The sequence below is a fragment of the Verticillium dahliae genome, genomic scaffold (assembly GCF_000150675.1).
Source record: "Verticillium dahliae VdLs.17 supercont1.1 genomic scaffold, whole genome shotgun sequence".
NCBI classification, from domain to species: Eukaryota; Fungi; Ascomycota; class Sordariomycetes; order Glomerellales; family Plectosphaerellaceae; genus Verticillium; species Verticillium dahliae.
Window position 1 is genome coordinate 955,732 of NW_009276921.1, and position 23,207 is coordinate 978,938.

The 23,207-nt window shown below is 58.0% G+C and overlaps 6 protein-coding genes across 6 annotated transcripts; 5 read left to right on the top strand and 1 right to left on the bottom strand.

Moving 5' to 3' along the window:
* Positions 1–819: 819 nt before the first annotated feature.
* On the top strand, positions 820–2,441 carry VDAG_00292 (uncharacterized protein; the record flags this gene model as incomplete). The annotated part of the gene is made up of 1 exon (XM_009651669.1): positions 820–2,441. One exon carries the CDS (start codon positions 820–822, stop codon positions 2,209–2,211), a length of 1,392 nt encoding a protein of 463 aa, XP_009649964.1. The 3' UTR covers positions 2,212–2,441.
* Positions 2,442–5,053: 2,612 nt separating this feature from the next.
* Positions 5,054–10,680, top strand: VDAG_00293 (uncharacterized protein; the record flags this gene model as incomplete). The annotated part of the gene is made up of 5 exons (XM_009651670.1): positions 5,054–5,951; positions 6,063–6,194; positions 6,268–6,369; positions 6,447–10,379; positions 10,475–10,680. 5 exons carry the CDS (start codon positions 5,054–5,056, stop codon positions 10,678–10,680), a joined length of 5,271 nt encoding a protein of 1,756 aa, XP_009649965.1.
* A 1,269-nt stretch (positions 10,681–11,949) lies between these two features.
* On the top strand, positions 11,950–12,468 carry VDAG_00294 (uncharacterized protein; the record flags this gene model as incomplete). The annotated part of the gene is made up of 1 exon (XM_009651671.1): positions 11,950–12,468. The coding sequence occupies one exon, from the start codon at positions 11,950–11,952 to the stop codon at positions 12,466–12,468; it is 519 nt and encodes a 172-aa protein (XP_009649966.1).
* Positions 12,469–12,754: 286 nt separating this feature from the next.
* Positions 12,755–13,974, bottom strand: VDAG_00295 (glycerophosphoryl diester phosphodiesterase family protein; the record flags this gene model as incomplete). The annotated part of the gene is made up of 2 exons (XM_009651672.1): positions 12,755–13,806; positions 13,917–13,974. 2 exons carry the CDS (start codon positions 13,972–13,974, stop codon positions 12,755–12,757), a joined length of 1,110 nt encoding a protein of 369 aa, XP_009649967.1.
* Positions 13,975–15,018: 1,044 nt separating this feature from the next.
* VDAG_00296 (uncharacterized protein) lies at positions 15,019–17,525 on the top strand (the record flags this gene model as incomplete). The annotated part of the gene is made up of 2 exons (XM_009651673.1): positions 15,019–16,686; positions 16,749–17,525. The coding sequence occupies 2 exons, from the start codon at positions 15,019–15,021 to the stop codon at positions 17,523–17,525; spliced, it is 2,445 nt and encodes an 814-aa protein (XP_009649968.1).
* Positions 17,526–17,903: 378 nt separating this feature from the next.
* Positions 17,904–19,425, top strand: VDAG_00297 (GTP-binding protein; the record flags this gene model as incomplete). Its single annotated transcript, XM_009651674.1, has 3 exons — positions 17,904–17,986; positions 18,199–19,318; positions 19,375–19,425. The coding sequence occupies 3 exons, from the start codon at positions 17,904–17,906 to the stop codon at positions 19,402–19,404; spliced, it is 1,233 nt and encodes a 410-aa protein (XP_009649969.1). The 3' UTR covers positions 19,405–19,425.
* Positions 19,426–23,207: the final 3,782 nt, after the last annotated feature.

Sequence of the window (23,207 nt, forward strand, 5' to 3'; positions counted from 1 at the left end):
AAAGCGCATCCTGCCCAAGGCGTACCTGTGCCCCACCTACCCGCGACCAAGAGCGCCAGGGATCAGCCCACCTCCGAATAGACAGCTCAGGGATGCTTTGTGGGCCCCTTCATGTGACTAGGGTGTCCCCGCTGCCCGTCAAGTGGTTGCATCATCGATGGCCCACGACCTTACGTTCTGACCTGACGTAGGTACCTAAGATGGAAAGGAAAGCGCCGTGCCGTGACCTGTACCTTCCGCCGAACCACCTGCTTGTGGAAGGGGAGGTCATGTCCCAAGTTAAGCGCAGCACTTCTGCTGTGCTGCCATTCTTTGATCATCCTGGCTGCTTGCCGCTTTAGCGGAATGCAGCTAGCTCAGACATCCATTCATTCTAGCTGCAAGTACCTCCTCGCTGCTCCAACCAGCCCGCCCGCAATTCTTTTACAGACCTAAGATCCATACACACGAATTTCTGACCTATTTCCAACATAAACCATCCTCGCAACACCACACGCATTCGGGATTTGCCACCAAACTGCCCAGAAACATCTTTTACTGTTTCTTCTCTGCTTCATTAACTCTGCATGCATATTCCCCGCGAAGCTCCCTCACCCTCATGGACTGCATACTGTACGAAGCGACATTGACCACCACATCTGCTCATCACTGGATCCTCGACTGCTTACCCAGTGCAAAGTTCAGCGCGCTTTGACAGTCGCCACCCGACCCTGCAACAGCGCTTCGCAGCGTCACGACAGCCTTTGAACAGCAGGCGCGTCTATCTCCGGGATAACACTCCTCCCTTCCCTTTCCAAACACAACACGCATACCGACATCATGCACGATCTTCGCCTCAAGGTCCTCCGAGAGAGCGGCAAGACCGTTTCCCGCAAGTCGCGCTCCCGCCCCGAGTCCACGCGTGGCTCCACTATGAACTCGCCCAGCGGCTCGCCGGGTCACTCGCAGTACAACTCGCCAGCCCACTCCCGCGCCGGCAGCCGCTACGCCTCCGAGGAAGAAGAAAGCGAAGAGGATTACGATGACTCCATGACCGCTAGCACCTTGTCTAATGGCTCCGAAGCCGTCTTTGACGAGAGCCAGGGCGCCGTATGGACTCAGATATTACAAGACCGTATCGTCGAGCTTCAGGATCGCAAACGCAGTAGCGTCAAGGGCCGGGAGACGGCATTGGTGTCATATCTGCACCTACTCAAACAACACTACGCAGATCGGCAGGTTGGGAGCTCCTCTCACGAGATCGTCACTGCGCTCATGAGGAGCGTCCGCTCTGGAGGCAGCACCCTCGAAAAGTCTCTTGCCCTGCAAGCCCTGCAGGTCACACTTTTGACTTCTCCCTCCGATTCCCTGTACGACGACATCTACCAACAGATCGAAACAGCCTGCGAAGACGATGAGAGTGCCGAAGTCAAGGCTGCCGCTATTCAGGCCATGGCGGTGACAGCCCTCTATGGAGGAGGTTCAGAAACAGCTGCAGAAGAACTTTTGGAGTTCCTCGTTGGCGTGGTAGAATCGGACGGGGAATCTGTCGGCGCAGGAGACAACGGTGACGTGGTCGTAGCCGCCCTGCAATCCTGGGCCTTTGTCGCCAGCCAGATTGACGACATCAGCGAGCTCGTCTCCGCGGCTATGGACGCCTTTGTCGAGCAGCTTGACAGCACAGACGTTGATGTCCAGACAAGCGCTGGCTTCAATATTGCCTTTATCTTTGAAGCAGCGCGCGATCACGAAGAGGAGACTGGCGAGGTCATGAATCTGCAGTACGACCCCAAACGCCTCATCAGCCGCATGGCCGAGGCATCAAAACCAGCCGCGAAAGGAACGTCAAGGAAAGATCGCAGACATCTCCGCAAAAACTTTGCTAGCATCGTGACTTCGCTGGAGCACGGCAAAGGGCCTGGGTACTCAACATCCGGCCGGCCGGCATCAAATCCGCATACAGGAGGGTCCAAGATCGAACATGACGGAGACGTACAAGAATTTGGATATCGAGAGAAACTTCGCGTCGGTGAGTCGATTGTACTGATCGACTCATGGTCACTTATGGCGCGGGTTGATACTGTCAGGAATATTGTGGGTGGGGGGTTCCCGACACATTTCAACGACAACCCAACCGTCGCAGACCTTTTGAACAACCCTGACACAGAGGAGATGCCGGCCAACGGTCTCATGCCACCAACGGAGAGGAGCAGTAAGAAGTATAGAAGATGAAGGGCGATGAGAGCTATGTTGGCAGGCATGCCATTTCATCATACCCCTGCCAAGCTGATTGTGGTGGTCGAGGCTTACCTAGCTCATCAATTGTCATTCATTTCCACAGTTCTACTAGAAACGAGCTGGGTCGAAATTTGGGGAAGAGGAGGAGGTTAAGGGCAACAGAGAGATACCACTCGCAGGAGGTTTCACCCCTGTTATTTCATCATATAATACGTCCACCTGTGTTCAGATCTTCGTGGCATTCGGTCAAACACCAATCACTGCTGGATTGTGCAACCCTGTAAGCGGCAACGTACCGCGACGACGCCAAGGCGCAGACACAAAGCGGGTAACTGCGTTTTTTGTACAAGGTGATGAGGCTTCGATAAGGCCACATTGCAAAGTAGTGCAGCAGATGCAAAGGGTGTTGGAAGCATTTCAGTAGGAACCCAAATGTCCAGCTCCCATGGATCCTTTGGGTCCTTGCAGGTTGTTACATCATGGTCCCTTCCCAAGGATTCTGCATGTGGTCTGTTGGCCGAGGTCATTGGTTGCGGCACACCAGGCAAAAGTTCAGGAACAGGCCGCGGGGGGTTGTTTGCGTCTGGTCAGAATCCTCTCACAGCAGTGAAGTCTGCGTTCTACATGGTAGCTTTTTCTGTAGAAGGACGCGATTCGCGCTGCGACCTTGTGCACGCAGGTTACTTGCTTGCCGCCACCAACCACAGAGGCTGCCCCCTTTGAGCTGCGACGACGTCCCACCCAGGTCTTGGGTAGGGAACCACCGCATGCGAGGCTCGAGTAAGGGGTGTTTCATGTTGGGATCTTGGGAATGGGTGGAATGTCACGCTGCGGTCCATGGGAGCGGGAGGGGCATTGGAATGTGTAGGGCAGAAAGAGGAGCTGATGGACATGTGGTGGAACATAGGGCCGGCAGTGGGAGGAATGTGAGGTTCCAGGGCTGGCGGGAGCGAGACGAGACCCTGGGGGGATGTCTCTGAGCCAGGTTGAACGTCAGGTCATCAAAGTGATTCTCGCATCCCGAAGAAAAAAGCAGCTGTGTCGGCGTCGGCACTTCCCGACAGTCGTGGGAAAGACACGCTCGGTTCGATGATCGCCGCCAGCGACGCCCTAGCCAAAGACCCGTGCCGCTCGAAAGCTCCTGTCCGAGTCCCACCTCACCTCAGCTGGAAAAGAGAAGGGGGTGCTTTCCTGGGGGGGTCTTTTTGCTCCCAGGTTTCCCTGTGGGAGATGGGAATTAAAATAAAAGTGGGATGATTGCAGCCCAAGCACAGCAAGCACAGACGGTGTTGCCCTTTCCGAGCAAAGACGAACACTGTCGCCATGGTTGGCCGGGTGAATGTGGGACACGGACGTTGGCAAGCCGGAAAAGGCGCATTCGTCTCACGCCACAGGTGACGAGTCGGCGAGTAGGAAGCAGCGCAAGTTTCGTGTGATGTCCATGATTGTGACGGCAGGTCGGGATAGGCAAACGGCAAGCAATGAGGCACCCCGAGGCACAGTCTCGCATGTGCTGGCAGCAAGGGGAAGAGACGGTGAGATGAACTGGAACAGATGGGAGCAGGTGAATAGGCGGCAGCTTGGGGGCAGAGGCGGCGGCGGCGGGCGATGGTGGGCAAGGGCCCAATAGAGAGCTTGGTCGATACTGGCAGGTGCTGGTGGAGCACACAGCCCGCTTCCTTAGCGACCTCCTACCCCCTGCTGAGCACTTCGATTGGCCGATGTGATCGGCAACGACAACTCATCAACCTAGCCCGATCCTGGACAGCTCCTGCTTGCCAGCCCTCTTTTTTTCGCTCTTCCTAGTGCCGGTACTGTATCTGGTAGCACCGACATAGGTGCCTCTAGTAGTTGGACTGTCCAAACCAAGGTCCAGGCGCAACAACGAAGCCGCCCTCCATCTCGTCGTCGCACAACAGTTGCACGCTGCCTCGCATGCCCTCAGCGTCATCATCGACTCCACCACCAGACATAGAGACACGGAGCGAAGGCACACTTCTGGCGTGCCGTTTGTTCCTCAAGAAACTCGTCTTGCGACTTGGAAGGAATCGGGATGCGACAGCAATCGAGGAACTCGTGGCTTTGAACCCCCTCCCCCCCAGCCCCGTTGATATTGGCAACCGCAAGTGGAGATCCCCCGACCTCCTCCCAAGCAACCGCCACCCAACCGTACAACCAACCTAGATTTCCTGCCCGCCACCTCCTGGCCGTCGTGGTCTTCAGGTCCAGCCAGTCTCATTCACTGTCGCGACCACACCTTCCTGACAGTAGCTAGTCGACCACCACCCCCAAAAGCCCAACAGACCGGACTACCAAGCGGGCACACCCTTCCACCTCCGAAGCCTCCTATCGACAAAGCGCAGCACAGCAGGCGTTCTTGGTTTTTTCTTTCAGTCTTTGTTCCCTTGTGGTTACTCTCCCCTTGCCAACAAGTCGTTACGGGCCTGTTCGTCGGAGCACTTTCCTATCTTCGAAGATACAATTGAACCGATTAATTCGACAACGACATCTTGCTTGTCTTGGCTTCGTTTGCGCCGTTGAGCAAGCGACCTGGGCCTACCTCCCTCCTGCCTCGATCTTGGTATCGAGATAGACTCGGCCCTGCCCAGACATCTTCTGCCACGGCAACGCCCAGCCAAGTCTTTGAATCCACCACTGATGGCTTGACCGTTGCCTCCAAAACAAGACCCGGTCCGCTACCCGCCTCCTCTTTTGCTACCCCACGGAGCAGAAAGACGAGAGATCAGGGGAAGGCGAAATCCACCTCGACAGAGGCACCCAATCTTCGCCGCCTGGCCAACCTCTTCTCCGCATACTTGGTCTTTGGCAAAGCACAATGGGTATTGGGTCCAAGAAGTTTCCCCCCCTGCCTGCCCCGACCGAGACCGACATTATCACCCCTACCGAATTAACCACGGCCGACGACATCGATCACGAAGACGACGGGCCCGCCGACGAGGCCTCTCACTTTTCTTTACCTGACGACGGCACTCCCATCACCATCAAGACCCGCGGTCACAAGCTTAACCGCTCTCAAACTTCCCTCCTCATCGAGTACTTCGAAGGCGGCAAAACCAGCCCGTCTGCCTCAGGAGTCGAGCGCAAGCCGAGCGTCCGTGTGCGTCTGACGCCGTCGAAGAAAAATAGAAACAACCACATTCAAATCACCGAAACGAAGAGCTCGCGGAAGACTTCCCTGACGCGCCGAGTCCCTTTACCGTCGACAGCTGACTCACATATCGCTACGGAAACGCTCGACGCTGAAGACCTCGACAGTATGCAATCGTATGCCTCGGCCACAGAAGAGTCGAATGTGTCGAGGAACCCTATCGACATAGAAATCGACAGGAGCGAACGACGACGACGTCCAGCGAGCCCGCTGATTCCCGCGGCTGACGCCAAGCAGTCCAGCTACATGACAACTAACATGTCCGACATTTCTGCCATCCCAACGGATAGTTTTCTTGATGGCTCCGGACCGACCAATCTTACGTACAGAGAAGTCGAGAAGCGACAAAGTAGAAGCCCGTCAAGCAGCAGAATCTCAGCCGCGGGCGGCGCCGGTGCCCTCGCTGGTTCAGCGCTTGCCGACAAATCGAGGAATAGCAAGAGCAGGAGCGAGACCCGCGACAGGATCGTGCTCCCAAAATCCACCGACAAGGTTCGGGACAAGGACCGTAAACAACGTTCCAGCAAAAGTCGTGCCAGCAGTCTGAGCGAGAAGCAAGTGGAGGGTACTCGCTCACCTCGGCGGCGATCTAGTCGAAGCCACGGTGATTCTCTCGTCTCCGCGACAGAGTCAAGCGTCGTGTCTTCGGCCCTAACGCCAAGCCATCGTTCAACAGACCAGCAATCCGTCCGTTCAGGAGCTTCCAAGTCCTCAATCAACAACCCGAAGCTCCTAGAGACGGTTGAGGACGCAATCCGCAGACTGATTCTTCCCGAGCTTAGTGCTTTGAAGCGGGAGCAGAGCAAGCGTGAGAGCCGCCATGGCTCGCTGACTTCAACAGCCACATCCGTCTCGCGAGAAGACCTCTCGAACGTCGACAGACGAAGATCTTCCGGACGCAGAGCCGACTCTCGAGCTCGAGATCGAAGAGACCGAGAGGCTCGCCACGATTATGTTGATAGCCCTTATGGGCTGGATGGAGAGTCAGTCGACGATCTATCGGTACACGAGTCCGTCGATGATCAGTCTCGGGTCACTCACAGCGATGCCCTCAAAACAGGAGCCATCGCTGGCACCGCTGCTGCCGGACTGGCCGCCGCCGCCGCTTTGAGCCCGAAATCTCCTGTGTCTGATGATAGGCGGCAGAGACGGCGCCGGCGGGCTGACGGTTCGGCTCGCAGTCGCAGCCTGGGCAGAGACAAGTACGCTGAAGAGTATGAGGAGGAGGAGGCACCAGCACCTCCCATGCCCCTGATGAGCGAAATCAACCCATCAGAGCTGACCCGCACCTCCATCTTGTCAGCAGAGACTGAGCACCCTCGTTCCGAGCTCGAGGAATATTCATCAGTCCAAGCGGTGACTCGAGGTGACATATCTGCTACGTCCTCTCCATCGCGATCTGCCGCTACCCTGCAGCAGACTCTCGGTACAAGACATGCCAACGTTTCAAGCGGTGACTTGAACGCTATTCCTCGTCAACGCATCGACGACTACCACGAGGACTACCAGAGTGAACGCAACATGCCTCCAACCCATTTCCGTGACGACTACAATGATGAAGAGTTTGAGACAAGCCGTGCAGGACCACGGCAGCTCGACTACGAGCAGCATGACGATGGAGCCGACTATTACAATACCCAGGACGTTCCGCCCCCGCTGAAGTACGTTCCGTACCAGCCGGAGCGGCGTGGCCTCAGCCCGATCTACAGCGTTTCCGGCTACACTGAAGGCGGCAGCGAAGCACCTGGCCAGCGAGATTCAAGGCTCACTAATGGCAGCCTGTCTCCGGACAAGTCTCCCCGTCACAGTAACGTTCTCAGCCGAGGGTTCGACGATCAATCTGTCGATGATCGCAGCATCCGAAGCTCTGGACAGGATTACCGGAGTACCATGTACACTGACGATGGCGATTACGACCGCGCAGACTCCAGCCAGGCTGTTCATGACGTTGGTGCGAAGCCCTACATTCAACATGCTCCCACCCAGTATGCCCCGGCTGGTGTTGAGTCCAACGTCGCCTCACTCGTCGACGGGTCGATGCTCGACCAGTCCGTCCTCACTGCTGGCTCTGCCCTCTCTGAGAATAACGAGTACGGAAAGCGCGACTCGACCATTTCTTACGACGCTCAGTCAGCCTCGCTCGGAGCTGCGCGAGGTTACAGCCCAGACAAGCTTTCCGTGAAGAGCCAGCGAGACCTCATCGAAGAACGCGAGGGCATCAGGACTCCGACTTCGAGCCGACATGGCCATTCCCAAGACTTCGCTGGCGAGTACGACCTGGATGAGTATGGCCATAAGGTGGCTCCCACAAGGTACCGCAACTCTGCATCTACGTCACGTCACTCGCCCACAGCCTCTGAGAAGGCCATTGCGCTTGGAGCAGTTGGTGCTGCCGCCGCAGCACTGAAAGCGGCCAAAGACCGATCGAAGCAGCCTACTGTGGAAGAGGTCCAGGAAGACTTTGTGCCCGAGGGCGTTTCCAGGAACAAGTCTTTCAAGGAAAGGACAATGGATGGGCGCGAGCTCGCCACCACCCCCGCTCACAGCATCGACAGACTGGATTATGATGATGAGCCCAAGATGGGTGCTAGTGCCATGCCCGGACTCCATGATCCTATGCCCGAAGCCGAGTATGTTGACGATGATCTCATTACCAACCCATCCCTCGTCCGCGAGGAGCTGAACCACACGCCTCGCGCTGAACAGCAGTGGGCCCCCGTCACGACACCTCGCCAAAGTGACGTGGCCGCCTATGACCAGTATGACGATGAAACCAGAGGCGATGGCCCAAGTCTTGGCCTGGCAACAGCCGCTGGCGCCGCTGCGATTGCAACAGCTGCTGCCATGGCACGCAATCGACAAGCCAGTCAAGAACCAGACGATGAGTGGCAACGCACCTCGACTGACCGGAAAAGAGATACACTGATCACAAACCCTTACGACGGCGCCAGCCCTGTGGTCAACCCTGATCTACTCAATGCTCGCGGCCTTGATCCCGATGGCTTTGGCGCAGGCTATCACACCGGGAGCCCCGCGGGACAGAAACATTTCGACGAAGGCTACATCTCCCAAGGGCCTATCCACTCACCCAGCATTCAACCCAAGGGCAAGGCCATGATGAGCTTCTCCGATGCTGGCGCTGAAGATCCATTCTACACTCCTGCCAAGGGGCACTCTCGTCACCTCAGTGGTATGTCTCAAGGCATGGGCTCACCAATTTACGATGCGGCTACGGGCGCAGGAATTGAGCGCATCGAGTCAAAGGACATTATCGCTCTGATGCAGCATCTCATGGTTCGCGATGCGCAGCGCAGTGCACGCGACACCGAGATCCTGGTGACACTGGTCCGGTCCGCTGCCGAGATGAGAAACTCCTTCGAAGAGATAAAGAAGGTCCTTGCGAACACCGAAGACGTCATCATCCAGGAAGTCCAGGAAAACACCGAGAATACGGTTAAGAATATCATCGGCGGCCCCCGACCTTTCCCTGGAAGCGCGCCCCGCTCTGTCAAGGGCTTCAGCGGCGCATCTCAAGACGGCACCGTGGACGAGACGACCAAGAAGAATAATCTGTTCCGCAGAGCATTCCTGAAGAGCTTTGGTGCCAAGGACACCAACGACCTCGGCCGCATCGAAGACATGCTGAACCAGTTGCTGGCTGAAGTGGACACCCTGAAGGCTCAGACGGCCCGCCCCTTGGCATCCAGCGGTCAGGGGCAATCCTTCGAAAACATCCGACCCGAAGTCGCGTATGAGCAGGACCGCGGTTATGAACCCGAAGGTCACGCCGGCACCTCGACAGCCAGTCATGCGAGCCAATCTGGACAGCTGTCTCTTCCTCAATCGCGTGGTCCTTCAACCAAACTTGGATACGAGCGTAAGTTCTCGGATCATCGTATCAGCACTGTCCCCGAGGACACGGAGGAGGATTATGAGCAAGAGACAGATTACAGACGCAACCACCAGGCCATGCTTAGTCCTCCGCACCAAGACGTCCAGCGGGGTGGCTCGGTGCCCCTCGCGACGCCCCCCCACCCGGGTTCCAACATGATGGCCTCGCTGAGTAACGAGAACACCCCTATAACCATCAAGGGCAAAAAGCACAAGTCTCGAGGTTCCTCTGGTTGGTTTCCCAAGATCTCGCGCTGGTCCGAGTCCACCGCGACAAGCGTGAGCAAGGCTTTCCGCGGGAGTGGCATGTCCAGCAAACGTGGGAACGACGACGAATACAGCCAACGACCACCATCCCGTTCAGGTTCTGACCTGGGTCAATATGACGATAGACGTCCGTTTGAGGAGGACCGTTACGACGAGGAACAGCTGCACAGCGGCTTCTCGCAGACCAACCTGCCCCAGTCTGTCAGCATGCCGCTCGATAACAGGGCCCCTCCGCCTGCCACATACATGACGCCAGAGGACCCCAAATACAAGGCGCACCGCAACTCACTCAACTTGCAACACCCGCAGCCCAGACAAGGCCAGACTGAGCGATTCCAGGCAGCCCTGGAGTCCCAGGCACACCAGTACGACACTCCAATGTCCCCCAGATCAACCGATTGGCACGGCTCCGTGACGAGCCTGAACCGATTCCCGCCCCAAACCAGCAACCGTTATAGTGGTGGTTCCGCCGCCACGGGGGCCACGGGCGCTGCTGGAGCTGCCGGTGCCGCGAGTGGTGAATCCTGGGGTTCTTCCCCAACCGGCCCCCCTCGTCCGCCCAAGGAGCCGATGGACGACGACGGCAGCCGGACTCCGACCAGAACCGATAGGGTTTCCAGGCTATCGAAGAACAGTCCTCAGCCATACAACAGCGTCGAAAGCGGCTACGGTACAGGTGCCGGCACGCATGCCAGTGGTTACAGCCCGAAACTCGAGAACCGCAACCTCAACGCGGCCCTGGGGGTGCCCACCAGGCGGCCAAGCGGGCCTCGAGCCATGACGCCTAAGAGCGCAGAGGAGGAAGAAGCTCGCGAGGAGCGGCGTCGCAAGAGGGGTAAGTCACAGTTCATCGCCACGACCAGAAAGTGAAGCTAACCGCCTCCAGCCACCTTTGGCACAGTCGTAAGCGATGAGACAGACACCTTTTAGAAGAGGGAGAAGACAAACTTACACAACCTACTCCGTCCTCTGCGACGATAAGTTTGGCTTGCACAAACACCCTACTCCCGATCTGGTCGAAGCTGCTGGCTAGCTTCGATGCACATCCTATTATTCTTTATAATTATGAGGCGAGACTGCGATTCTGCCAGGCATCAACTGAGGGCCAGCAGAGACCGACGGAGAAGAGCAGTTGAATGAGTGGAACCAGGAGAGAGAGAGCCAGCATACGGCTGCTGTAGTTTACGACGGCATGACCACGCAATTGACGACTTTGCGTTTTTGCAGCGATTACAACTGCATCTAGGGGAGTTGCTGCAGAGGCCAAACGGCCTGCAGGGTAGAGGAACAGAGCAGGGCATGGCATGGGTTTGACAGATTTGGACATTTCCAATATCTTCAAGAAGGGTTTGCGCGAGGCAACTAGTCGAGCTGATTTCGACAAGTGGATGGATGGACAGCTTATTTAGGGCATGGGCCCATTTCTAGGGGTGTATTCAATACCAGCGGCGGTTCGCCTCGCTCTGCAACCGTAATTGCTCATGATGCGTGATGTGCTTCTGATCTTGAGGCATAGTGTTGTTCCACAACCAAGGCAACGACCGTTGGATGCCAATATGTTTTCCCCCAGCAATTTCATCATTCAAGTGTTTTCGATCATCCCCAGCGACGGGTGTCGTATGAAGACCAACCAGTGAGCCCCTCGCTGCTTAACACCCTGCTAGACCCGTCACTATTACCGTCACCGCCACCACTTGATCTGACATCAGATAAGTAATTAGGTAGGTAGCACGTAGCTAAGCTACCTGGCCGCCTTACCAGCAACCAGTAGCTCACCGTGGACGGCCAGCGGCATGACGGACCATCACGCGGTGTCTCTAGCGGTGGGGCCGGGCCTGTTTCTCTTACTCTACAATTACCCCATCGTTTGGGTTTCCGTACCGCTAACCCCAACTCTGCTCTGCCTTCGCTCTCTCCCCTCCCCCCTCGAAGGAAGCAGCTCATTATTGCGATGATCAGTTGCGGCATGGGCCCTGGGAGCGGTAAAAATGAACACTAAATGGCGTGTATTTGATTCGTCCGGCGGGGTTCAGGCTGCTCTCGAAGTGTGTTTGATCGCATTTGGACGCAAATGTCGGTACGGCGGCCGAGGTGGAGAGAGGATGTCTATATCTGGTAGGGGCTCCCACCGAGTTGCTCGACGTACGGGCTGTAGTTCATTACCTCTTTTGCGGACCAGTTCATACCAATCATCTTCCAGGCGAGGATCAACGTGAAAGAACGGTTGATTTGCATTGGGGCTTTTCTTGAGGGTTCTTCTCTCTTCGCTCTTCACCTCAACGCAGTTGAGAGCCACGGACTCGACAGGCGATTCCAGTCCCTCTACCCAAAAACAAAGCATCTCGACATCGCAAGGGTCGGCCGCACAAAGAAGGAGAAAGGAGGCGAGAAAATTTCAATCGATCATGGCGACGACATCCTCCAACCTCCTCGTGACAACCCCGCGCCCGACCGCCGCGCCCAACACGCGCATCCACACCGGCCGCGGCGGCGCCGGAAACACCTTCCGCGCCGCGCCCTCGAAAACGTCCTCCTCCTCCCCCGTTTCCGGCTCCGCCGCTGCCTCTGCCTCTGCCCCGGCAGCTGCTTCGTCAGCGGGACCGTCGACGGCCCGGACGGCAGGCCCCTCGAGCTCGACGCGGCGGTTCTACTCGGGCATCGGCGGCGCAGGCAACGTGCACGCGGCGGGGGAGAGGCCGGCCGTCAGCTTCGAGGAGGAGATTGCCAGGGCGCGGGCGCGCGAAAAGTCGGGCGTCGGACGCGTGGGCATCGGAGGTGCTGGCAACATTTTCCGTCGGAAGAAGAAGGAGGAGGAGCAGCAGCAGGGCCACGGGGACCAAGCGTCGCGCATCGAAGGGGAGCGGAAGGGAAGTCTCTGGTCTCTGGGAAGCTGGGAGAGCGTCATCAAAGAGCAAAAGGCGTGATGTGACCATGTCGGGCCGGATACTGGGCCATGGCGTGTTTTCCCACCCTTCGAATCTCGGGGGTTTTCACTTTCTTGGCAAGGATAAAGGGCGCAAATGGGGCGAGGCGTTGAGTGTTGAACGTTGGGAATACGGGCATGGGACGTTCATTTATTTGACCTACTTCTAGGTACCTTGGGCACATGAAGAGGGATATGATCGGATCATCGTGATCAGAAGCATACGCTGGCAAGCATACTCTATCTTTGATACCAAAACATAATGCAGTGAAGGGCTCAGGGAATCATTATGCCTTGGGCACGCTCTTCTTGCTGGGCTTGGTGAACTTCCACCTTGAGCGTCGTACAAGCCAGGGTGTCAGGAGCATAAGGAGGACTTGAATGGCGGCGACCTGGAAATACAACCAGGTCCAGCGCCTCAAGCCAGTGACAGTTGTCTTGACCGCCACCGGCGGGTTGCTCTCGGTGCCAGGCGAGGCCTGCTGCTCAGCCGCATTGCTCCCAGTCTCGGGACCCTCAGCAGCAGCCTCCTCCCACCGCTTCAGGACGTCCAGATACGCAGCAGGATCGTCCGTCACGACGCCGTCCATGCCTTTCTCGATCGACCACTCCATCCACTCGACCTGATTCACCGTCCACACGTACAAGCGGCGCTCCTCGGCATCAGGGGCCGCCCTGACACGTTGTATGAAGCGCTTGCCATAAGGACCTACGAGCGTCGGCTGAAGCATGTTGAACGACAGGCCGGCATACTCGGGGCAATCGAGGAAGCGGTTCGAGTTGTAGGGCGAGTGGGAGATGTGGGCGGGCGAGTAGGACGGGAGATGGCGCAGCGAGGCGTGGAGGAAGTCCTGCGTCCAACAGCCGACGACGATGCGCTGGTCCCAGGCCAGGCCATCCGATCTCGGCACGGCGTCGACAGCGTCAACCACGGCGCTCAGCAGGGCATCCGGGTCGTCGTCGACCTTGACATCCAGCAGGATCCAAATCTTATCGCGACCAGGCTCGGCGAGGTAGCGCAACAGGTCAACGAGGCGGGGCATGGGTTCGTGAGGAGCGCGCAGGCTGCGCAGGGTGGCCAGGTAGGACCAAGGGCAGGCGCTGACGGGCTTGTCAACGCCGAAGCAGCGCTTTAGGTTGCCGTCGTGGGAGAGGACGACCTCATGGTCGGCCGAGAGGTGAATGTCCGTCTCAATGGCGTGCGTGCCGACACTGACGGCAGCGCGGAAGGCGGCCATGGAGTTCTCGGGGTAGCGAGACTTGTAGCCACGGTGAGCAATGGCTTGCGGCAGGCGGCGTGCCGGGTCCCTGGCGGATGGCAGCGCTTTGGACCATGGCGCTGAATAGGTTTGGCGCATCAGCAAGATTACTCAATTCGTTTCCCTTGTTCCCTTGTGCTTCATCGGGGATGCAGAGCCTGCGAGACGGAGTGAGGAGGTTGAAGCCCACCTGACGGAATATGAGGTTGGTTGGAGCCAAGGAGGGGTGCTGTCTCGGTGAGTGCCATGGTGGAGAGTGCTGAGGGGGTGGGATGATGGCGGACGGAAGGCGCGGAGGGAGGTGGACAACGCTTCAAGCAACGAAAGAAGACAGATTCAAGGCGCGAATGGAGACATGTTCTGGTCGTCGCCATGTGATGAAGGGCGGGAGCATGGTGTCATGTAGGAAGCAGCGTGGAAGAAGCATCTCGGGCATAACGACGTTATGGCGACGGCGACGGCGACGGCGGCATCCCCACTGGGGCAGGCGTGATGCGTGATGCGGGACAGGAAGGCGATGCCCAGCCGTACTTGGCACTTTCCTTAGGTACTTGGGTACCTACCTAGGTAGGTAAGGTAGGCGGAGCAGTGCGAGTGCGATGAGATCATGTGAAGCGGGCGGCGGCAGGCAGCACCAGTTGCCAGGGTGGGTATAGGTTGTTGCTTCCCCATTGCCAGGCGCCCAGCGGTGCCTGCTGCACGTACCTGGTAGGTACTTGTAGGTAGCTTGGGTAGGTACCTAGGTACGCACCTATAAGCAGCTTCTCTGTCCATCAACTCACTTCTTCACATCTAGCCATCTCTCAAAAAGACCATCCATGCATCCAGGACACTTCGGCTTCCCAAGCATCAAACCCACGAGCACGGCGCGCTCCATCCCTATTAAGGGCATCTCAAAACCCTGATTCTCCACGATACGATCCCGCCCATGCTACCTCAGATCCAACAAGCCAGGGGGTGGCGGCAACCTGTTCCCCGAGTCAGCACCATCATGGGGATTCCCGGCAATCGACAAAGGCCCGACACACGCTACAGGCAACCGTTGAGAGCCAAGTGGGGATGAAAATCAATTTCTGGTTCAGGGGTTTTAGTCCAGTCGGTCGTCTTTGACAGGCGTGCGCCAAAGTCCCTGATCCAACGTGCCGCATCTTGACCAAACCACGATCGACTGTAGAACGTCCTCCACGTCCTGGCCAATACTTGCAGCTACAGTTCCGGCCTGCTCAACGTTCCGCCAATGCGTAGCTCCGCCCTCGGTCGCCCAAAGTCCTGAACGGCAAAGGGCCACTGCCATGCTCACACATCGCCTCGGCCTCTTGAGCCTTCTGGTCTCATCCGTCTCGGCGTCCTACGTCCAGTATCAGCTTTGTGACCCGGCTTCTTCTCGCGTGCCGGTGCCGCCGCCGCAGCAGCAGCTACCGGGCATCTCCAGCCTGAGTGCGAGCATTGAGACCGCCGATGACGGTCACCAGCATCTCGCCTGGGTCATTGACCTACTAATTGGCGACGAGCACCACTGCGATCGCCAGGTTTCAAATGTGACCGTCGACTTTACTGTCGAAACTCTCACAGGCACAGCCCGCTACGAACATCATGTGCTTACCACATGCAAACCGGTTCATCAGGGGCGCTACACAATGGTCAATGCATCTAGCACCTTGGTCACCCAAGACCTGGGCCGCCTGAGCCCGCTGTCGACCTTCCATTCGGATATCTACCTGGCCTCTGCTGCGACTGGCGACGGCTTGGTCTGCCTCCAGGCAAACATCACACCTGCCTTGCGCCCTACCGTATCATCGACACTGCGCTGGGCTCCTTTTGGCCTCTTCCTCTTCATCCTCGCCGTCGGCATCCTACGCAGCTGTTTTGATAGGCCCATCCGCCTCACAGCAGATGACGAATCAGATGAAGAGGCTCGCTCGGCTCGTCCTGTCCTGCCACATGTAGGCGACTGTCTGCAGTACCTCCAATTCATCTTCTTGACCGGCAGCCTCAGTCTTTGGTATCCCGGATTCTACCGCCCAGCCGTCAGCATGCTGAACTGGTACTCTCTGTTCCTCACAGGCCCCATCACACACGGTCATGTTTATCCTGGCAGCGCCGACGGTATCTTCGAGATCAACGGTACCTACGTAGGCACGCACGGCTTCGATCTGATGCACCAGATCGTAGGCACCCCTGCCACCATGACCACCTGGACAAACTTGGTCATCGCCATGGTCGTTGTTGTTGCCTCGGCTGCTGCGTTACTTGAGTGCACTCGCCTAGCTGCGCCTCGGATTGGCGAGACCGACATGGCGGCGCAGGCAATCGTCATGAACCATGGTTTTCAACACAGAGTCAACCGCGTTCTCCGCGTTGTTCTTTCATACTTCACCATGCCTCTCATAGCCCTTTCATGCTACCAGATCACCTACGCCGCCCTGCTGCCTGGCTATCACACATCGCTGGCCGTTCTGTTGATTGTCATCATTATCGCTGCGTTTGCCTGGCTTGTACGCCAGATTCCCGCGCGAAGCCTCGGTCTTCTGGTTTTCGACTCCAAGCGGTACCAGCAAGTATCTGCGTCCACGTCGAGCGACCAGCACGGAAAAGCCTTCATCGTGGTCCTTTTTGTTCTGGCCTTCATCCGCGGCGCTGCCGTGGGCGGTCTGCAGATTACCCCTCTGGTCCAGTTGCCTATGCTTATTGCCTGCGAGTTGGTGCTTCTCGCTTGTATCTTGGGCTTCCAAGCGTATCCAGCCTGGTCAGTCGGCACAATATCTGCCCTTTCCAGAGTCGTCACGTTGGCTCTCATGGTCGCCTTCGTGCCTGGGGTCGCCGACATTCATGTCAAGAGCGCAATTGGATACGCTATTCTGCTCATACATAGCACGATGCTGTTCTGTGGCTTCCTAGGACCGGCTGTCTATCATTTGGTCGTTCTATGCGCCAGGCACCTTAACGCGTCGAGACCAGAGGTGAGACATCAACCCTTTTTGCCAAAATCGCGACTCAAATCAATGAACTCACAGCCAGTCAGGTATACGGCCTCCGCGAACTGCGGCGACGTCAAGTTTCACGGACAGACCTCAACCGGGCTTATGTCGACTCGCCCAGCCCGGCCGGTCCCGATGCCAACATAAGCGGTGCCCGGACACCTCTTTCCAATAGAACGTTGGGCCGACCGACAAGCACCAATACGCAGCGCCTCGAGACACCGCAGATGCCTGCGAGCCACTACTTTCGCTCGCCGCGTCCTTCTTCAGTCCGCAGTAAAGACTCCGTAGACCTTCGTTCCAAGGTCGGGAGTACGACGCAGACCGTATCTTCCAGCTCGTCCCGCGGGCCACCAAGGGCCATCTCGCCACTGGTCAATACCTCTGTCACATTTGGCGCTATTGTGGAACCGAAGAACGAGTATGACACAGTTTCAACACTTCGAAGCTCGGAGTCTTCGAGCTCATCCTCTTTTAGTGCGGATGGCTCGCCGTCATCGAGGGGTGAAAGCCAGGGCAGACCGCTGGGGCCGAGGTGGAACGACTACTCGTTCCGAGAATCAGATCTCTATTACATGGTCCCGCAACCAGGAGCGCCACAGGCGGCGATTGCAACCGAACAACTGACCGAGTCGGCAGTAGTCCTTCCTACGATACGATCCGTGTCGTCCAGCTTCTGGACGAAATTAACAGGCCAAGGAGCACCGCCAACGGCAGAGGAAAGGGGGTTCAAGGTGGTACGGCCGAACAATGGATTGCAGCGGCCGTCAGAGCCAACGCGACCGCCAAACTCGTCTGCACCTCCTGGGGCGCCCAGGTAAAGTGAGCTCCCGCCGGTTGAGAGCTGGAGATGTTGATAGATACCTGAGTGTAATACAACTTTGAACACTAGCCTTGTAAATAAGGAAAAAAGTGCCGGCTCAAGATCACCACCATTTTTTTGTACTTGCATACGTGCAGGCCTCCCTACACTGTATCCCGCTTACGCTCCAAACGCGGCTTGAAGAGTAGTACCCCGCCGCTAGGACGAGAACCACCCCACCATCGGTCCCTCTTGTAGACTTTATAGGGCGCTGCAACTTCTGCGACGGCGACTTTCCCAGGGTCGGCGCAAGAAACCGCGGGGCGCTCTCCTCGATCCCTCGGTACCAACACGACCACACTCTCGGTCCCAGTCTTCAAGAGAAGACACAGACGAGATGCCGCGAGACCCGCTCATCGGCCTTGTCGGCAAGCCGTCTGCCGGCAAGAGCACGACGCTCAACAGCCTGACGGACGCAACGTCCAAAGTCGGTTGGTAGCCCCTCCTCTTGTTCCTTTCACACGGGCGCAAAAGAAGAAGAAGAAGAAAAAGAAGAAGAAGAGGAAACATGGCAAGATGTGGACAGGCGCGCTGACGGATGTATGAACAACAGGAAACTTCCCGTAGGCTCACGGCCCCCCACCTCGCCGACCGAAAAACACGTCCGACTGACAAGACATTGATGATGACAGCTTCACAACGATCGACCCGCAGCGCGCGATAGGCTACCTCCAGATCCCGTGCGCGTGCGCGCGGCACGGCGTGTCGGAGAGGTGCAAGCCCAACTACGGCTCGTGCGTCGAGGGCACGCGGTCGGTGCCGATTGAGCTGCTCGACGTGGCGGGCCTGGTGCCGGGGGCGCACCAGGGCAAGGGGCTCGGGAACAAGTTCCTCGACGACCTGCGGCACGCGGACGCGCTGATCCACGTCGTCGACGCCAGCGGCACGGTGGACGCCGAGGGCAAGGAGACGCGCGGGTACGACCCCTCGGTGGACATTGCCTGGCTGCGCAGCGAGATTGTGGCGTGGATCAAGGGCAACCTGTGGGAGAAGTGGGGGAGCATCCGGCGGCGGCACGTGGCCATCAAGGCGACGGCCGTCGAGACGCTGCAGAACCAGTTCTCGGGCTACGGGTCGACGGCGACGGTCGTGGCGCGGGCGCTCGACCGGCTCGGCGTGCGTGAGCCGCTCGAGGAGTGGGACGAGGCCATGGTCGACCGCGTCGTCAACGCGTTTACGGACGAAAAGTTTCCGACCGTCATTGCGCTCAACAAGATTGACCACCCGGACGCCGACAAGAACATCAGCAAGATTGCCAAGATGCAGAACCCCGACACGATTGCCGTGTGCTCAGCCATTTCGGAGATTTTCCTGCGCAAGATGGCCAAGCAGGGGTACATCAAGTACACCGAGGGCAGCGAGTTTGTCGACACGCGCGAGGACCTCATCGAGCAGGGCGACCCGACGGGCGGCGGGCTCAAGGAGCTCGACGAGAAGAACCGGAACCGGATCGAGAACCTCAAGGACATGGTGCTGTACCGCTTCGGCTCGACGGGCGTCAACCAGGTGCTGTCCAAGGCGGCGGGCCTGCTGGGGCTGGTGCCCGTGTTCCCCGTGCGCAACACGGCGACGTTCTCGTCGGGCGCCAGCGACTCCAAGGCCGTCTTCCGCGACTGCGTCCTCGTCAAGAAGAACTCGACCGTCGGCGACGTGGCGCGCAAGGTCATGGGCGACGCGCCCGTGGCCTTTGTCGAGGGCATCGGCGGCACGCGCGTGTCCGAGGACGACCTCGTGTCCGTCGGCAAACACGATGTGAGGGACCCTGCGATTGCGCATGTTACCAGAGGCGCTGCTGACCGTCATTGCAGATCCTGTCGTTCAAAGTGGGTAGAGCATGAACAACGATGGCTCCCATCTCTACCATCTGCGCCGCTCCCCGTGATGTGTGTGATTTTTTCTTCTTCCCCCGTTCTTTCTGCGACCACCAGCCGAGTGATATGCCAGCCATCATGATGCTCCTCTGACTGTGGTGCGGAGTGCAGCTCACTGCAGCGACCTCGAGGACCAACTGTTGTTCGTTCACATCCGGGTTGGAGGCGGTCAGTCACGATATGCCGGGAAAGTACAGGCGCCACACGAGCATGGCAAGCCACAGCAAGCCACAGCAATCCCTCCGCCGCCAGCCGCCGTCAGATCGATAGCGCCGTCAGCATTCCAGAGGAACCAGAGGAACCAGAGGAAGCAGGCCACACAACGTGACGAGCGAGAACAGGTCTCACCTCGCCAACACGCACGCATGCATACATGCATCGCATGGTCGGTCCACGTCTCATGGCGTCTCTGGTGGTCGACTTTGCAATCGCTCTTCCCCTGCGACACCTGACCCGCCCTGCCCTGAGTCGAATCCCTGAGTCGAATCCGGCTTTGGAACCCCTCCCAGCCCGCCGGCGCAAACAAGAAGAAACTGGCATGGCGATGATGGCCGGGGAGGGAGAATGGGAGGGGGAAGGGGCACGGCGCCAATCGCTGCGTGTTGCGAGAAACAACCCCCCACTATGCCGAGCTGGCGTACGCGTCCCATTAGGTCCCAGGACTTGACCCTCCAGGCTCGTGAGCACACACATGCACATAACCCTGGGAGCTGGCGGGGAACGGAATAAGGTAGATAGGCGGCCAGCAGTCGTTGTCGACATGGCCCTTTTTTGGAACTTTCTTCTCTGTCCTAACCTGTAGAATGAATTGTGTGCAGCAGCGAATGGACCAACAGCCCGTCGACCACTTTTTTTTCCCTTCCCCTTGCAAGGCTGGCTGGCATTTTTTGCTTGACGGAAGCGTCGACTTGCGTGATGACTCTCTCACATGCGATATCAATCAGTCTTCTTATTTTCTGCTTCCCATGTCTCTGACCCGTTCGGTTTGGCCGGGCTCGGGCTGGCTGAAGCGGCCGCCCAGAAATAGGACCTCCAGATGGCTGGAAGCTCATTTCGTCAAGTGACATCATGGCAGGGATTTACGTCAAGCGCAGCCTTAGCGTCGCAGCGTCAGAGCGTCAGAGTGACAAGGGCCTTGACCTCCATGCACCCTTTCTCGAGTGCCGTCCCATGACATGGTTGCTTAGCTGAGATTCAAGGCCCTCCCTTGACAGTTTGTTAGTCAGTGGCGATGCACGGAAGACCATCATTCACTCGACGAAAAAAATAATGTAGCGGGCGATGATGGGTATCGATTGATTAAGTTAGAGAGCATTGGTACACGGCGCTTTCCCCTGTCCTTGGGTCCCCCGAAGCGTCCGTCGCAAAACTAAAAGTGAGAGAGACAGAGAGATAGAGAGAGAGAGAAAGCCCGTTGCGGTGAGAGAAAAATGCGGCCGTGATGAGCGTCGATTGATTCTTGACGAATGATGGGCACCCTTGCAGAGGCTCAGCCTGCAGTGGGCCGAAAACGCCAAGGCGAGTGATGAGGTTGGGTTGTTTCCGGCGTTGCCGGGTCGGGGTAGTTTGGGTGAGATTTGGAGGAGTGGGTTGCGTTTTCGCTACTTTGCTACGCAGCCGTGGCGGACGCGCTTACGGAGCACGGTAGTCGTCGGCCATTGTCGAGACTTCCGTTCACCGCGGCGCATCGCATTCGGCCGGTTCGAAGCTCGAGCGATGTCGAAGACGGGCAAGCTTAGTACTTGAGAATGATGTACAGAGCGTGGATGATGCCGGGAATGTAACCTGGGATGATGTGTTAGTGAGATGCTGCGACTACTGCTACGACACGAGGCCGACGAGACCGACGAGGCCGACGAGAGCCAGCGTGGACGTACCGAGAATGGTCAAACAGGATGTTGATGAGGAGATCAGCTCCCGCAGCCGCGCTCGAGGAAGACACCGACGGGGGGCAGGATGATGGCAAGAAGAATCTTGCAAATGTCAGAGGCGGTGAAAGGCATGTTGACTGTTGTTGATGGGACACGAGGTCGGTGCGATAGATGGGTATTGTGTAAGAGTGGTGAGCACAATTGGTTGAAGCTTTGTTGATGGAGAGAAGGCACTGTTGGGAGACATGGAGGGGAGGGGAGAGGGTACAACTTAAATAACGTCCGACGAGGACGAGAGAGGCAGCCGTGTACATGGTACCTTGGCGCCTGCCCACCTTCTGGGCTCTCTCTGTGCCCAGCTCACACGAATAAAGTCCGGCAGGACCAGTTCGTCCAAGTGACGGATGTGATGTGGACGCGCATGGAGCCAGAGAGCTAAAGGACCCTAAGGGTAGACCCAGCCTCAGGTAGGCAAAAGCCATCCCCCCATGCCATGCCTTCCCCGTCGAATCCGTCTCGCCCACACACCCCTGCGAGGCCGCCCCGTCCGGCGCTGTCAGGAGGGCAGGAACGAGGAGCGAACTGCACCACCCAATGTGCGTCATCGACTCCTTCCAGGTTTGCACCCATTGCACGACCACCACCCTACCAGCCCACCTGCCTAGGTAGCCTGCCTAGGTACGTAGGTAGGTACCGCAGGAAGAGAGCTCCCAGCGCTCCTCGTCCTCAGCCAAGCCCGAGCTGTCCACCTCAGGTCTTGCATGTGTATGTGTCCGCCCCCCAGTTGCGCGTCGCGCCAAGCTTCCCGGGTTATGTTCTTCTGCATCTGCGCCGACGGCAGTGCTGCTTCCCTTCGTTCGCCAGCAGCACGAGCAGCACGAAACTTGCAAAGGCCAGTGCACGAGCGGCCGGCCCGGCCAAGGCGAAGTAGCAGCACCCCACCCATCCCAAGACCCATGATCCATTCATGCTGGTCCCCCAACTTGATTGCCCAGCACTACGTCATCTGCCGAAATCCCAGCTGGGCGACTACCGGCATTCTGACTGGTTCACTTCCACTGTCAACCAAAGCCCTGTCAACGTCAACCGACAGAGGCGTAGATGCGACAGCCCGCCTCCGTGCGCCACAGGACGCTCGTCGCCGCGCCACACAAGCTCCATTTTCAAGGCGCAATGATGACGCTCAGCCACATCTGCCAGTCAGGAACCTTGTCAACGAGATTGATCGATCACAAGGCGCAAGCGAAGGATTAGCCAGCCGTCTCGCAAATTGTGGGTAAATCCAAAGGGACCGAAATCTGCGGTTTCCCCTTACTCGAATCGCCTTGCTTGGCTTTTCACTGCGTTGATGTCGGTCTCGCCGCAAATATGACGACAGGGGAAAACACGCCTGCTTGCCGCGCTGCCCCCCCCCCCCCCCCCCCCCCCCGGTGTGTGGAAGGAGGGCAGTGACATGCAAAACAGTCTAGAGAGAGGGGGGGGCCGGCCGCACCGCTTTGTTATTTTCGGCCACCGAGGAGAGAAGAGAGAAAAAGAGGGAAGATTATAATGTGAATGCCGCCCTCAACACTGAACAGTGACCCCATGCCGGACGCCTTGAAAGTGATCGGGCACCGCGGGGGGCGCCCATGAGCAGGGCCGGGGGGCCACATTATGCGCCCATCGGTCGACTGGGGTGGTGCGGAAGGGGGTAGCGCGGGCGGTGCTGTGGCCTGGCGCGGCCGCAGCGCTCTCCTTGAGATGCGTAATGTCGTGAGAGTCGATGTGGCGAGTAGGCACGAGAGGGTTGCACGAGACGGGGCGAGGAACGATGGATGCTGTAAGAGTAGGCTGCGGTAGGGGGGACGAAAAGCGAGCAGTATGAAGTAGTGAAATGTGAATTGGAGCTGCGATCTCCCC